At 63.0% G+C, this 12729-nt stretch overlaps 4 protein-coding genes across 4 annotated transcripts; 3 read left to right on the forward strand and 1 right to left on the reverse strand.

Moving 5' to 3' along the window:
• H696_05182 (hypothetical protein) lies at positions 1 to 2308 on the forward strand. Its single transcript, XM_009499039.1, has 5 exons — positions 1 to 256; positions 534 to 765; positions 988 to 1375; positions 1505 to 1644; positions 1784 to 2308. The coding sequence occupies exons 1-5, from the start codon at positions 109 to 111 to the stop codon at positions 2232 to 2234; spliced, it is 1359 nt and encodes a 452-aa protein (XP_009497314.1). The 5' UTR covers positions 1 to 108; the 3' UTR covers positions 2235 to 2308.
• A 236-nt stretch (positions 2309 to 2544) lies between these two features.
• Positions 2545 to 3159, reverse strand: H696_05183 (hypothetical protein; the record flags this gene model as incomplete). Its single annotated transcript, XM_009499040.1, has 2 exons — positions 2545 to 2809; positions 2999 to 3159. The coding sequence occupies 2 exons, from the start codon at positions 3157 to 3159 to the stop codon at positions 2545 to 2547; spliced, it is 426 nt and encodes a 141-aa protein (XP_009497315.1).
• A 757-nt stretch (positions 3160 to 3916) lies between these two features.
• On the forward strand, positions 3917 to 4907 carry H696_05184 (hypothetical protein). The gene is made up of 4 exons (XM_009499041.1): positions 3917 to 4068; positions 4198 to 4330; positions 4444 to 4500; positions 4600 to 4907. The coding sequence occupies exons 1-4, from the start codon at positions 3993 to 3995 to the stop codon at positions 4805 to 4807; spliced, it is 474 nt and encodes a 157-aa protein (XP_009497316.1). The 5' UTR covers positions 3917 to 3992; the 3' UTR covers positions 4808 to 4907.
• A 589-nt stretch (positions 4908 to 5496) lies between these two features.
• Positions 5497 to 12700, forward strand: H696_05185 (DNA polymerase epsilon subunit 1; the record flags this gene model as incomplete). Its single annotated transcript, XM_009499042.1, has 20 exons — positions 5497 to 5772; positions 5849 to 5974; positions 6177 to 6272; positions 6360 to 6786; positions 6962 to 7063; positions 7160 to 7251; positions 7377 to 7487; positions 7654 to 8154; positions 8384 to 8653; positions 8780 to 8908; positions 9014 to 9078; positions 9219 to 9310; positions 9469 to 9679; positions 9818 to 10029; positions 10130 to 10280; positions 10502 to 10902; positions 11125 to 11401; positions 11555 to 12182; positions 12325 to 12393; positions 12458 to 12700. 20 exons carry the CDS (start codon positions 5497 to 5499, stop codon positions 12698 to 12700), a joined length of 4479 nt encoding a protein of 1492 aa, XP_009497317.1.
• Positions 12701 to 12729: the final 29 nt, after the last annotated feature.

Raw genomic sequence — 12729 nt, forward strand, 5'->3', positions numbered from 1 at the left:
CCATCCTCGTCTCTCGCCATCCTTGCCCCCCTCCCCCTCCCGTGAGCTTGTCTCTCGCCTCCCCTGTTACCGCATGCACGCACGCACGCATGCGATGCCTCGCGCAGAATGATCTTCCGCAACTTCCCCCCGCCGCCTGCCTTCACATGCCTGCTTGTCCTGGCGCTGGGCCTGATCTGGACCTTCGCGCCCCCGGCGACCATCCCAGCCGTCTGCCTTGGTCCGCCCCAGCTGGGCAAGGGTTTCTGGCGACAAGGTGCGGCCGAGAGGACACCCGGACGTGCCCTTGGCGCCATCTGTGTCCCCTCCTACCCTCTGCCCCCCTCCGGCCGCCCCTCCTTTCTGGCACCTGGCGCATGGCTAACCTTGCTACATATGGTATTTTCCCCCTGTTTGACATCATCCTTTCCCCCTGACTGGGTCTCTCTTTCGCCTCGCTGCTTCTGCCTCGCCCTGCCTCTTTGCCTCCTCCTCGATCCCTCTCTCCTTTGCCCCGTGCCCTTCTTCGTTTCTCCCTCTCGTCCTCTGTCCAGTTGCCAGTATCGCTGTGTCTCCCCTCTTCCATGCTGGAGCACTGCACTTTCTCATGAACAGCCTGGCCGGCGTGTCGGTCCTCGGCCGCATTGAGCGCAAGATCGGCTCGTTACCAGCCGCGGGGCTGGTTTTCCTGCTGGTTCTCCCCCTGGTGGGGACCATGCAAACGCTGTTCCTGTGGTTAACCGGCCTTAGTGAGTGTTCGGTTGGCTTTTCTGGCGCTCTCTTCTGGTGCGACGCCACCTGCGGGGGCCAGTTGGGGCTCTCTGGCCCTGCCATTCAGCCCCCGCGCTTGTTCCTCCCCCCTCGCCTCCCTTGTGCTCGCGTTTCTCTCCCCCCCCCGCCATGCCCACTGTGCACATCACTGACCGACCGACCGACCGACCGACCGACCGACCGATCGATTGACCAATCAACCGGCTGCCGGCCTGGCCCACACGTTCGGGCCGACAGCTTCTTCATTCTGGAGCCCCACTTGCAGGCAGCCTCCTCCGAGCCGGCTCTTCCCCAGCACACCGCCAACTCTCCCGCCACCGGCGTCAGCGCCGGATCAGCCCGGAACAGTGCCGGGCGTGGGGCCAACATCGTGTCCTTCGGCCAGCTGGCCAGCACTCCCACCACCGACGGAGGCAGCGTTTCTGAAACTCCCTCCGATGCCAGCGCCCCTTGGCCTCCTTTCCCACAGCAGCTCATCCCCTGGCTGAGCTTGCTCATCTTGCAGGTCCTCCTGCCGCGGGTGTCCTTCTCGTCGCACTTTGCCGGCTTACTGGCCGGGCACCTGCTGGCCGTGTTGCTGGCCCGTGTGCCACATGCGCTCGAGTGGACCCTCGTCGCTGCCTGGGTGCGGCCGCGTTCTTCCTCGCTTGCTTTGCGGCGGCTCCCCCTTCATCATGGCCCTGGCTGGCTGTGCCCCCATCATGTTCTTTCCCGGAGACCCCCCCCCCCCCCCCCTCCGCCTCTTCCTGCCCAGCATGTCTCCAATGCCCTGGCGCGGTATTGCCACACATCAGCCGGGCCAATGACTCGTGGCCTGGACCAGTTCTTGGATGCTGTTCCGGCCGGTGGCGCTGATCTCCCGCGTCCATCGGTTTCCCTTGCCCCCACCATGGAGTACGTTGTTGCCTCTGCCTCTGTCCTGGTGTCTTTGACCAGGGGGGGTTTATCACCACAGATGCTTTTGGCACCGGGCACTGATTTGTCGCTCCCGCCCTCCTCCTGCCCGGCGGCCCGCCGCTGACCCTCGCTGAAGAACGGTGGTGTGGTTCCGCCATGGATTTAAGACCGCTTATGAGGGTGCGGCGGCGGCGCTTGGCCGGCCGGCCGCCGCCGCTGCCGCCCCAACCGGCTCGGCCGGTGTGCGCCTTGGCGACCCACCGACGCCCCGGGGCACGAGCCCGTCATTGATGGCCCAAACCTCGGAGACCATGCGGTCCGCTTGGGCTGCTGCGACCGCGGCCGCAGCACGCACCTGGAAGGACTTCCAGCATTGGCGCCAGGGCCGGTGGCGGGACCGGCCCACCTCGGAGGAGCGTCGGCCCTTCTCGACGGCCGGCGACGAGAGCGCCTGGCCGTTTGGTGAGGCCGAGGCCCCGGACGATGTGCCGGGTGCCAGCATGAACACCATCGAAATGGCCTCCCTGGAGGCGGCCATCGGCACGGGGAGCGGCCAAACCCAGCCCTCCTGGCGCATCAGCGACTAGTCCGCTTCTCTTCGTATTTCACTCCCTGCTTCTTCACATACACACAGACACATACACACAGACACATGCAGAGGCGGACCTACCTTGGCCGTTCCTTCGGATGCCCAAGTGTGGACCCAAAAAGCAGGAGCAAGCGCAAAGAGGACCAGGAGGGAGAGAGAAAAAGGGAGGAGGCTTCTATTCTCGGTCTTCCTTGGGAGTCATGGGAAATGGAGGCAGGTTGGGCATGAAAGCATCGGCACACGGAGCGGGTAAATGGAGGGCAAGGCAGAGGCAGACCAAGGAGGGCGGCATGCTGATAGCATGGCAGTCAGGCCTGCCGCCGGCCTGGGCCCATGAGCAACATCTCTGCCTCCTCGGGGGTGAAGTCCGCCTGCCGGGTGACGGCCTCGGCGTTGAGCTGGCTTTGGCGGAGGAGATCCGCCCCGACCCGATCGTTGCAAGCTCGAAGGGCTTCAATCTGCGCCAGGCAAGCGCTAACCGCCTTACTCTGGTCGGCCTGCTGGCTGCTGCACAAGTGCAGTTGGTAGATATACTCCCGACACTGGCCCTTGATAAAAGCGAGCATGGGCTTGCTAGAGGTTGGTGTGTGCGTGTGCGTGTGCGTGTGCGTGTATATGGGCGGGAGAAAGAGCGGCAGGAGGCTTGTGAGCTGCGAAGAGCCAGACTTAAGGGGAGAAAAAGGAAAAAGAAGTGAAGGGCACAGGGGGAAAAAAAGAAGAGGCGCAAAGACCTCGCAAACGGGCAACATGGGACAGACGCACATGCGGGTGTTGCAGTCGTGATGGCTGGTGTGGAGCTCGGCGCAGGGGCCGCCCTCCTGCGCGGCGTCCGGCCCATGCTGGGCCACGCACTCGCGCAGATGTGTCTCAATGGCTGAGCACTCGCCGACCAGGTGGACATAGGCGGAGGGGTTGTCGGCCATGTTGGGAAAATGCGAGGAGGCGCAGAGATGGGCCCTCGACGATTGTTGTTCAAGTTTGTGTGCGTGGAGGGAGGGAGAGGAGGATACTGGATCTCCCCCTCGTGCACTCTCGGAGTGAGGGAGGGTGCCTCGACCGCATGCCAGGCCCCCTGCCCCATCGCCGTCCATGTTCGGGCGGTCAATCGCGAACTGCCCCTTTCTCGGGTCGCTGCCGTGGCAAGGGGACAACCCCGGCGAGCGGATGCCGGAAGGCAGACCCGCGATCTGCCCGTCCGGCTGACTCTATCACGTGTCGGGCCTGCGTCCGGGCCCGCCCATCGCCCTTGCCATGGACGGCCAAGGCAGGAGCCCGCCGGCAGTTCCCCCGTTCCGCCCGGCCCGCGGGCGGCGGGAAGAAGGTTGCGGCATCGGGAAGGCCCGGTCTCTGCCGCCCTGGGGGTGTGAGGGCGCCCGTTCCGCGGGGGCCCCGGCCCCGCCGGGGAAAATGCTCGGGGCCCATTTGCGTGCGAGGTTCGGCCGTGTCGGGCCTTTGGCTAGAGGGTAAGGCTGACAGTCAGATCCCTGTCCGGCCCCGCCGGCCCCCGGCTCCCTGGCCGTCCCGGTCGCACGCTTTCGGCTCTCATCTGCCGGGGGCCAGGGGGGGGGGGTGGGGGGGGGGGGGGAGGCGGGTCTGGCGCGCAGGACCGCGAGCCCGATCTACGCGGCGTCCGACACTGAAATGGCCCCGGCCAGCGGGCCGGCCCTTGCATGGGCGGAGGGCACCTCCCCTCCTCTTTCCCTTCCCTCCCGCCACCTCCCCCTCCTCGCGCCTGGCCTCTGCCTTCTCTTCCATCATGGGTTGTCTTGATGAACTCCGCTCCGGCCAGTTCTCCATCTACGGCCAGTGGGTGGCGATTGCAAGCATTGTTCGTGCGTGTCCCCCCTCTCCCCGGCCTGTGGCACCCCCGGCGGCCCCCGGCTGGCTGGTTAACTCTTGACACATCGAGCGTCGCACTGACCCCCTCTCTTTGCTTGCCTTTGTACCGCGCGCCCTTCTAGTGCTGTTCATCTTCTCCCTGGTCAACATCATCGGGACGCTCATCATTTTCGCCATCCTCGGCATTGTCATTTCCATTTTCATGCTTCTCATTGAGATCCCCTTTTTCACTGTCTGCTGCAAGACCCCGCTGATGTGCGTCCGCGCCGGGCTCGCTTGCCGGCTTTCCCGCGCTCGCCTCCCCGGGCCCCTCTCGCTCACTCTCCGTCATCCCCTCCTCCCTCCCACACACACACACACACACACAGCATGAAGTCCACCGCCTTCTTCGACAAGCTCTGGGTCCGCTCGATTCTTTACCTGGCGTGCGTTCTTGGCCATGCATCCCTTCCACCCTTCGCAGTGCCGTCCGCCCTCCCCTCTTGCGCCCTAACCACCTCCCTTTGTTCGCCGGCACGGCGCAGCTTCGGTGCTCTGATGATGTGCACCGTCGCCATCAAGGTGTCCACCCTGATTGTTCCAGCCATCACCCTGCTGGCTGCGGCCCTGCTCTACATGACCGCCTTGTGCAAGCGCGAGACCCGCTCGGCCAGCACCCTGACCGGCGGCCAGGGCGTTGTCAGCAACTCCTACCAGCCCGAGGGAGCTGCCCCCCAGAACCAGCTGGTGTGAAGAGAGGCTCCCCTATCTCCACCTCCTTCTCTCTTCCCCTCCCTCCACTCCTTGCCTTTCCCCTCACACAAACGCAAGCGCGCGCGCGCGCACACACACACACACACACGTATGCGCACACAAACAGGCGGATGCATATGCGAGCCTGAGGCATGCGTGCGCGAATGTGTACGCGAGTGTGTGTGTGTGTGTGGTCGAGTGCTCTCCCGCGCACCCCTCCCCCCTCTCCATCGGCGCGGCCCCAAAAAAAGAATACACAAAGCGACAGAGAAACCCGATCGTCGTTCACTTGTTCATTGGCAACTGGGCCCCCACACCATGACAGAATGACATTTTCACCGTTGTGGGGATTTGAATTGCGCCCGCCGGCCACCGGCAGCGCCTCCGGCCCGGGCCGCACACAGGCACACGCGCGCACGCGCACAAGCGCACCCGCACGTCGCCGAGCGGCGGAAGGGGCGGAGAGGAAGCTGCCACGGAGAAGATCTGGCGGCACAGTGCCGGCGTAGGAAACATACCTCTTGTCCAACTCGATCCTCAGCCCTCTCCTTCTCTCCCTCCCTTTCCCCCCTCTCTCGCTCTCTCTCTCCATCCCCTTATCTTTCCCTCTCCCCTTCCAATCCCCCTTCCTATCTTCCCCATCCGTAGACGGGAGTCTCATCCCACACACACACATACACACTTCTGCCATGTCGCGTGGGCGGTTTGGCCAGCAGGGCGGTCGTGGTGGTGGTAGTGGCGGCGCCCAGAGCTTTGGCGGCGGTGGCCGGAGCTTCGCCGGGCAGCGCGGTCCGCGAGGCGCCTTTGAAGATGATGCCCCTGCCGACGGTGACCAACGTTTCGACCTCTTCGAAAGTCGCTTCGCCGAGATTGAGAAGTCCGACGCGATCGATGCCAAGTTCGGGTACGTCCGCTTGGAGGATACCGACGAGCCGGAGCTCGGCTGGCTTTTAAACATGCATGAGGTGCGCCCCTTTGTCGCCCTTCGCGACCTCTCCCCTGCCATTCCCTTTGGCCGAGCGATTGACATGTTGCTGAAAGACCACGGTCCGGGATCCGGACTGGCCATCCGGCCGGTCAGCCGTCGACTTCTACTTCCTCAAGCATGACGGCTCGCGCTTCAAGGCCACCCTGACTATGGATCCGTACTTTTACCTGCGCGTGGCGGTGCGTATGGTCTTGGGCATTTTTGTTTGTGTTTTTTCTTTGCCCGAACTTCGCCGCACATGTTCCCCCTCTTCCTCTCGCGCGGTCCCCAGCCACTCCTTCTCTCGCTCGCTCGCTCTCTCTCTCTCTCTCCCTCACACACACACACACACTCGCACGCACGCATGCTTCGTCTTCATGTCACCGGCATTCTGCCCTCTAGTCCGGTATGGAGGTCGAGGTGGAGCAATTCCTACTGAAGAAGTTTGAAAATGTCTTCACTCGGATTGTGCACGTCTATAAGGAGGATCTGAGCCAGGTATCAAGCTTCCCATCCTTTCCTGCATGCTGCCCAGTCGGCCGAGTCTCACCACCTGCCCCCCGGTCCTCTGCCCCTGTGGTATAGCCAAACCACCTTACTGGCATCAAGGTCCGCTACCTGCAGCTCTTCTTCCGGAATACGACGGATGCCACGCGTGTCCGGCGCTGGGCCGCGCCCCTGGTCGCCCGGAATGCCGAGCGCCGGCGAGACGCCTCGGCTGGCGGCCACTCTTTGTTGGCGGCTGGTGCGGGCTCCGCGGCGGCCGAGGCGCTGGGAGCAGCTTCGGCCTCGGCTTCGGCCAGCGGGGCGCTGGATCTCGGCGCGCCGCTTCCCTTCACCGACTCCCGGGCGCAGGTGACCTCCACGCGGGCGGGGCTCGAAAAAACTGGCGGTCGCCCGGCCGCCGGGGCGGTCGCCTCCCTGTACGAGACCGTCGCAAATGTCCAGGCGGCCATCATCGACATCCGCGAGTATGACATCCCATATTACCTGCGCGCGGCCATCGATCTCGGTGCGACTGTCCTCCTTTGTGTTGGGACCCTCTTTGCTGTCGGTGAAGTCGGCTGTCATTCCCCCCCCCCCCCCCGCCCCCTCCGCTGACGCTCAAGCCTTTGTCTTGTCGTGCCCCGCCCCCCCTCCCCCTTTCCCCCTCCCCTTTCCCCCTTCTCCGCCTATTGGCCATGCAGACATCCGTGTGGGCTTCTGGTATTCGGTCAGCATCCGACAGGGAGCCGTGTCGCTCCACCGAAATGTAGACCTGGTCGAGCGCGCGGATGCCATCGTTCTTGGTACGTGCCATGTTGGCTGCCGTTGAGCTGTCGGGCCACCTTGGAATTGACCCCTTCCCCGCCACGCTGTCCCTTCCCGGGGGTGTCCTCCCACAGCCTTCGACATTGAGTGTACCAAGCAGCCACTCAAATTCCCCGATGCCCGTACCGATGGCATTATGATGATCTCGTATATGATCGACAAGCAGGTGTGTTGCCCATTTGGCATCCCGCGACATGCCTCCGCCGCTGGCATCCCATACTAACGAGTGGCGCGCCCACCCTCCCTCCTCTTTTTCGTATTTTCCCCTCGGCCCCCCCCCCCCCCCCTCAGGGCTATCTGATTACCAACCGCGAGGTTGTCTCGGCGGACATCGACGACTTCGAGTACACCCCGGTGCCGGAGTATGAGGGCCCATTCATCATCTTCAATGAGCCCGATGAAGTGCGTCGCCGCATTCGCTGCTCCTCCCTTTTCTTTCATCCTCCCTGCCGCTCCCTGCACACACACACACACACACATACAGGCATTCCTTTCGCTCCTTCCGGCCGGGTCGTCCTCGCCGGCGCATGCTCTGTGCTCACCCTTCCATCGGCTTGCCTGTCGATAGGAGGCCCTGCTACGGCGCTTCCTTGAGCATATCCAGGAGGTCCGGCCCTCGATCATTGCCTCCTTCAACGGGGACTTCTTCGACTGGCCCTTCCTGGAGGCGCGGCTGGAGGCATTCGGCATCAACATGTTCGAGGAGATTGGCTTCGCACAGACCTCCGCCGGTGGGGAGTATTTCAGCCGGCATTGTGCACATATGGACGCCTTCCGCTGGGTGCAGCGAGATAGTTACCTGCCGGCCGGCTCGCACGGCCTCAAAGCCGTGACCACGGCCCTGCTCGGATACAATCCAGTGGAGCTTGATCCGGAGCAGATGACCCCCTTCGCCGTGGAGCGTCCGCATGAGCTGGCCACCTATTCCGTGTCCGATGCGGTGGCCACCTTTTATCTGTACATGAAGTATGTGCATCCGTTCATCTTTTCCCTGTGCAACATCATCCCCCTGTGCGCGGATGAGGTCCTGCGCAAGGGCTCCGGCACACTGTGCGAGACCCTGCTCATGGTGCGATGAAGTGGCGGCCCATTTTTTTGGCGCTCCCCTCGGTCTTTCCCGCCATCAGCCATGTGCCCCCAGCTAACCACCATCTGGTTGGACCGTTCTCCCTTTCTTCTCCTTCCTCCTTTCGCCCTTTCTTTCCCTCTCTCTCTCTCTCTCTCCCTCTCTCCTGCCCTCCACCCTGTCTTTCGCTGGCCCCTTCCCTGCATTGCCTTGCTCTCCCTCCCGGCCGCAGGCACAATCCTTCAAGCTGGGCATCATCATGCCCAACAAGCAAGTTGACGAGCTGGGTCGGACCTTCAACGGCCACCTGTTGGAGACGGAGACTTACGTCGGCGGTCATGTGGAGGCCATCGAGTCGGGTGTCTTCCGCTCTGACATCCCGATGGAGTTCGACATGGACGCCACCGCCTTCCAGGAGCTGATCGATGGCATGGACGAGACGCTGGCCTTCGGTCTCCAGGGCGAGGGGGCTTCCCTGGACGAGGTGACCAACCTGGAGGAGGTACATCTGCTTGGCTTTCCCCTTTTCATCACCCTCTGCTTCCCTGCTGGTTGTTTGCGCATGCCCCTTCGTCTCTGACCTGTATGCTGTCCGCTCGCCGCGGTCTGTCGGGCCACTCTTTCGCAGGTTAAGGCCGAACTCACACGCGCGCTGAGCGAGCTGCGCGACGCGCCACGTCGGGAAATCCTGCCCCTCATCTACCACTTGGATGTGGCGGCCATGTATCCGAACATCATTCTCACCAACCGTCTCCAGGTGCGTGCCTGGTCGTCCTTCCCTCATTTGCTCTTTTCATCTGCCTTGTGCGCCTGGCACATCCTCCTTCCTAACTGGCAATCCCGCAATCCCGCGCCTCGCCAGCCCCCGGCGCTGATTGACGAGACTACATGTGCCTCGTGCGACTTCAATGTGCCCGGTTCCGGTTGGTGCGCATCTTGCTCCCTGACATCGCACATTTCTTTCTCCTTGTCGTGCTGCTCCATCGCTCTGCCGCTCTGCCGCCCCCCGCCGTCCGGTTGGTTGATCTAACCGCCCTGTTCTGTTTGGCCCGGGACCCGGGCTCCAGCCAACGCGAAATGGAGTGGCAGTGGCGTGGCGAATATTTCCCCGCCAACAAGGGCGAGACCGAGCTGATTCGCGCTCAGATGGAAACTGAAAGTGCGTCTTTCGGCCCGCCCTTTTTTTTCGTCCCTGCTTTCCCTGTCTCTCTCTCTCTCTCTCTCTCTCTCGCTCTCTCGCCCGCCTGTTTTTTAACTCCTCCCCTGCTGGTCCGTCGTCCCTGGTGCCCTCGTCGGTGGGACATGCATCCACATCAGCCTTCCCGAGCAAGTTCCCCGACATGCCTCCCCAGCCTTTCACCAGCCTGCCGGCTCGCGAGCAGGCAGCTCTCCTGTCGGCGCGCCTGGGCGACTATAGCCGCAAGGTTTACAAGCGGACGCACATCACTCGGGTGGAAACGCGCAAGTCGATCGTCTGCCAAAGGGAGAACTCCTTCTACGTGGACACCGTCCGGGCCTTCCGTGACCGGTACGACCCATGGCTCTCGGCTCTTTGCCTTGACCCTCTTTCTCTCTCTCTCTCTCTCTCTCTCTCTCGCTCTCTCCCCAGTCTCTGACCCTCGCTTTTGGGGTCGCCCCCTGCGCGGCTCTCGGGCATCAACACAAGTCGCTACGATTACAAGGTTTTGCACAAGAAGTGGGGCAACATCCGGCGCGAGGCGCTGGCCAGCCGAGACATGGCCCGCATCGAGGAGTCCGAGAAGATGGTGGTCATTTACGACTCGCTGCAGCTTGCGCACAAAGTCATCCTCAACTCCTTCTATGGCTACGTCATGCGCAAGGCTGCTCGGTGGTACTCGATGGAGATGGCCGGCATTGGTGCGTTGGTGCCACATGTTGTTGGTGCCGCTGCGGCGGCGGTGGCAGCGGCCGCCACCGTCACTCACCATGTCCGCTAACTCCCCAACCCTCCCTTCAGTCTGTCACACGGGTGCCAACATCATCCGCATGGCTCACAAGCTGGTCGATCGCATTGGCCGGCCGCTGGAGTTGGACACTGACGGTATTTGGTGTGTCCTGCCGGCCGGCTTCCCGGAGAATGTTTCGCTCAAGCTGAAGTCCGGCAAGAGGTGCGACTGACCGACATTTTCGCGCGCGTGCGCGCGTGCATGTGTGTCTGTGTCTGTGTGTGTGTGTGTGTGTGTGTGTGTGTGTGTGTGTGTGTGTGTTGCTCTGACCTTTCGCTGGGGCCCAATCTAACCTGCCGCCTGTGCGTCTGCTGGCCTATCACCGCCGCACCTTTGCATGGCACCTGTACACCTGCGCGCACGTGCGAATCACCCTGCCACAGCGTCCGCCTGTCCTTCCCCTGCTCCCTGCTTAATCATATGGTCAACAAGGAGTTCACCAATCACCAATACCAGACATTGGTGGATCCCGAGCGCCTGGTCTACGCCACCTCCTCGGAGAACAGCATCTTCTTCGAGATCGATGGCCCGTACCGGGCCATGATCCTGCCCTCGTCCACGGAGAAGGACAAGAAGCTGAAGAAGCGCTATGCGGTCTTCCACCCGAGTGGCAAGCTGGCCGAGTTGAAGGGCTTCGAAATCAAGCGCCGAGGGGAGCTTCAGTTGATCAAAACCTTCCAGTCGCAGCTGTTCGAGCGTTTCCTCGGTGGACGGACCCTGGCCGAGTGCTACGAGTATGTGGCCGTCGTGGCCAACAACTGGCTGGACGTGCTCTACAGCAAGGGTGCGACCTGATTGCCCCTCCCCCTGTCTTTCTCTCTCTCTCTCTCTCCCCTCCCTCCTTGCCCTGACCAAGCATGTTGCTGCTCCTTGCTTTTGTCGGTGCCTCCCTCGATGGCCTTCGGCTCATGCGCATGTGCACCCTCTCTGACGTCATGCCCTCTTGGCATTCTCACCTCCCCCCCCCCCCCCGGGGTGCCTTTCCATTCTCGCCCGGACGCCACAGCCCGTGACATGGAGGACTCCGAGGTGATCGACCTGCTGTCGGAGAATCGAAGCATGTCACGCACGCTCGAGGACTACGGCAACCAAAAGTCCACGTCCATCAGCACGGCCCGGCGTCTGGCCGAGTTCCTCGGCGACCAGATGGTCAAGGACAAGGGCCTTTCCTGTCAGTTCATCATCTCCACCAAGCCGCTCGGCACGCCGGTCACCGAGCGTGCGGTGCCGGTGGCCATCTTCTCGGCCGAGGAGCATGTCAAGCGGCACTATTTGCGCAAGTGGTGCGTTTGCGTGTTTTCGCCTCCCTTGCCCCTGCCAGGTGGCCCGCTCTTGCTCCCTTTTTTTTCTCCCAGGCCTGATACTAACCGCCTCACTTTGTCCACTTGGGGCGCATGGCTTGTGACACGGTCGGGGCCGCCTGTCACATGCTTCAGGCTCAAGGATCCGTCCTTGAACAACTTCGACATTCGGTCGCTCCTGGACTGGGAGTACTATATCGAGCGCTTCGGCGCGGCCATTCAGAAGCTGATCACCATCCCGGCCGCATACCAGAATGTGGCGAACCCGGTGCCGCGTGTCCGGCATCCGGATTGGCTGCAAAAGCAGCTGGCCGAGAAGCACGGATGCGATGCTGGCTTCCGGCAGCGCCGCATCACCGACATGTTCACCAAGGGCGAGCCCGGGGCCGCCATCCCGGACATCGAGGACCTCGGCACCGGCGGCCTGGCCCCAGGCCGTATGATCAAGCGCAAGCGCATGCCGGCCGGCTCTGACGGCCAAGGTAATGACGAGGGCCCGGAGGCAGGCTCGGCCAGTGAAGCCGGCCCTGACACAGTGCCGATCATCGCCCCGCAGGCCGATGCACTGGTCGACTATCGGGCCTGGCTGGTCCAGGCAAAGGAAGTCTGGCGGCACCGGCGCCGGAACCCGCCGGCAGCCGGCCCCGAAGCCTCGGACCCCGGGGCTTCCATCGTCATGGCCCCGTCGATGAAGCCGTCCTACTTCCGGCGCCAGGCGGATGCCCTCCGCACGCGCACGTGGGAGATCCTCCAGATTTGCGAGGTACATGCGGCCTGACCGGCCGGCCGATTCGTGTGCCAACCACTCCAACTGCCTATGCTGTGGCCCTCGCAAGTACTGACACACCTCCTCCCTCTCCCTCTCTTTCTCCTTCTTCACCCCCCCCCCCCCACTCCCCATGCAGACCCCCACGCCCGGGGAGTTCAATGTCTTTGCCTTTGTGGGGGAGACCATGAATGTCATCAAGGTCAATGTGCGTGTTCCGTGCTTCCTGCCGCCTGGATGACCTTCACAATGTTGCTGACGGCATTTCTCAGGTTCCGCGCATTTTCTATGTGAATTCCCTTGTGGACGACCCGTCCACCAGTGCCAAGCGCGTGCAGCGGACCCTGCCACACGGAGCACCGACGCACTTCCTTCACGAGTACCGCCTGCCGGAGGCGGACTTCATCGAAAACCGCCATGTATGTGCTCACCCGCCGGTCGGAGGGCTGGCAGATGCCCCGCTGCCGTCAGGGCTCCTGGGTCGCTGGGAGTTCATCCATTTGGCCCGACATTAACACACGTCTCCATCGCTGTCGCTCCCCCC

The sequence above is a fragment of the Fonticula alba genome (assembly GCF_000388065.1).
Source record: "Fonticula alba strain ATCC 38817 unplaced genomic scaffold supercont2.9, whole genome shotgun sequence".
Classification (NCBI taxonomy): Eukaryota; order Rotosphaerida; family Fonticulaceae; genus Fonticula; species Fonticula alba.

Excerpts from the sequence above, each read along its gene's own strand:
- H696_05182 (XM_009499039.1), top strand. The coding sequence starts at position 109 with ATGATCTTCCGCAACTTCCCCCCGCCGCCTGCCTTCACATGCCTGCTT. Across the intron at positions 257-533 it reads CAAGGGTTTCTGGCGACAAG|TTGCCAGTATCGCTGTGTCT; the intron begins GTGCGGCCGAGA and ends TCCTCTGTCCAG. Across the intron at positions 1,376-1,504 it reads GGACCCTCGTCGCTGCCTGG|CATGTCTCCAATGCCCTGGC; the intron begins GTGCGGCCGCGT and ends CTTCCTGCCCAG.
- H696_05184 (XM_009499041.1), top strand. The coding sequence starts at position 3,993 with ATGGGTTGTCTTGATGAACTCCGCTCCGGCCAGTTCTCCATCTACGGC. Across the intron at positions 4,331-4,443 it reads TGCTGCAAGACCCCGCTGAT|CATGAAGTCCACCGCCTTCT; the intron begins GTGCGTCCGCGC and ends ACACACACACAG. Across the intron at positions 4,501-4,599 it reads CGCTCGATTCTTTACCTGGC|CTTCGGTGCTCTGATGATGT; the intron begins GTGCGTTCTTGG and ends GGCACGGCGCAG.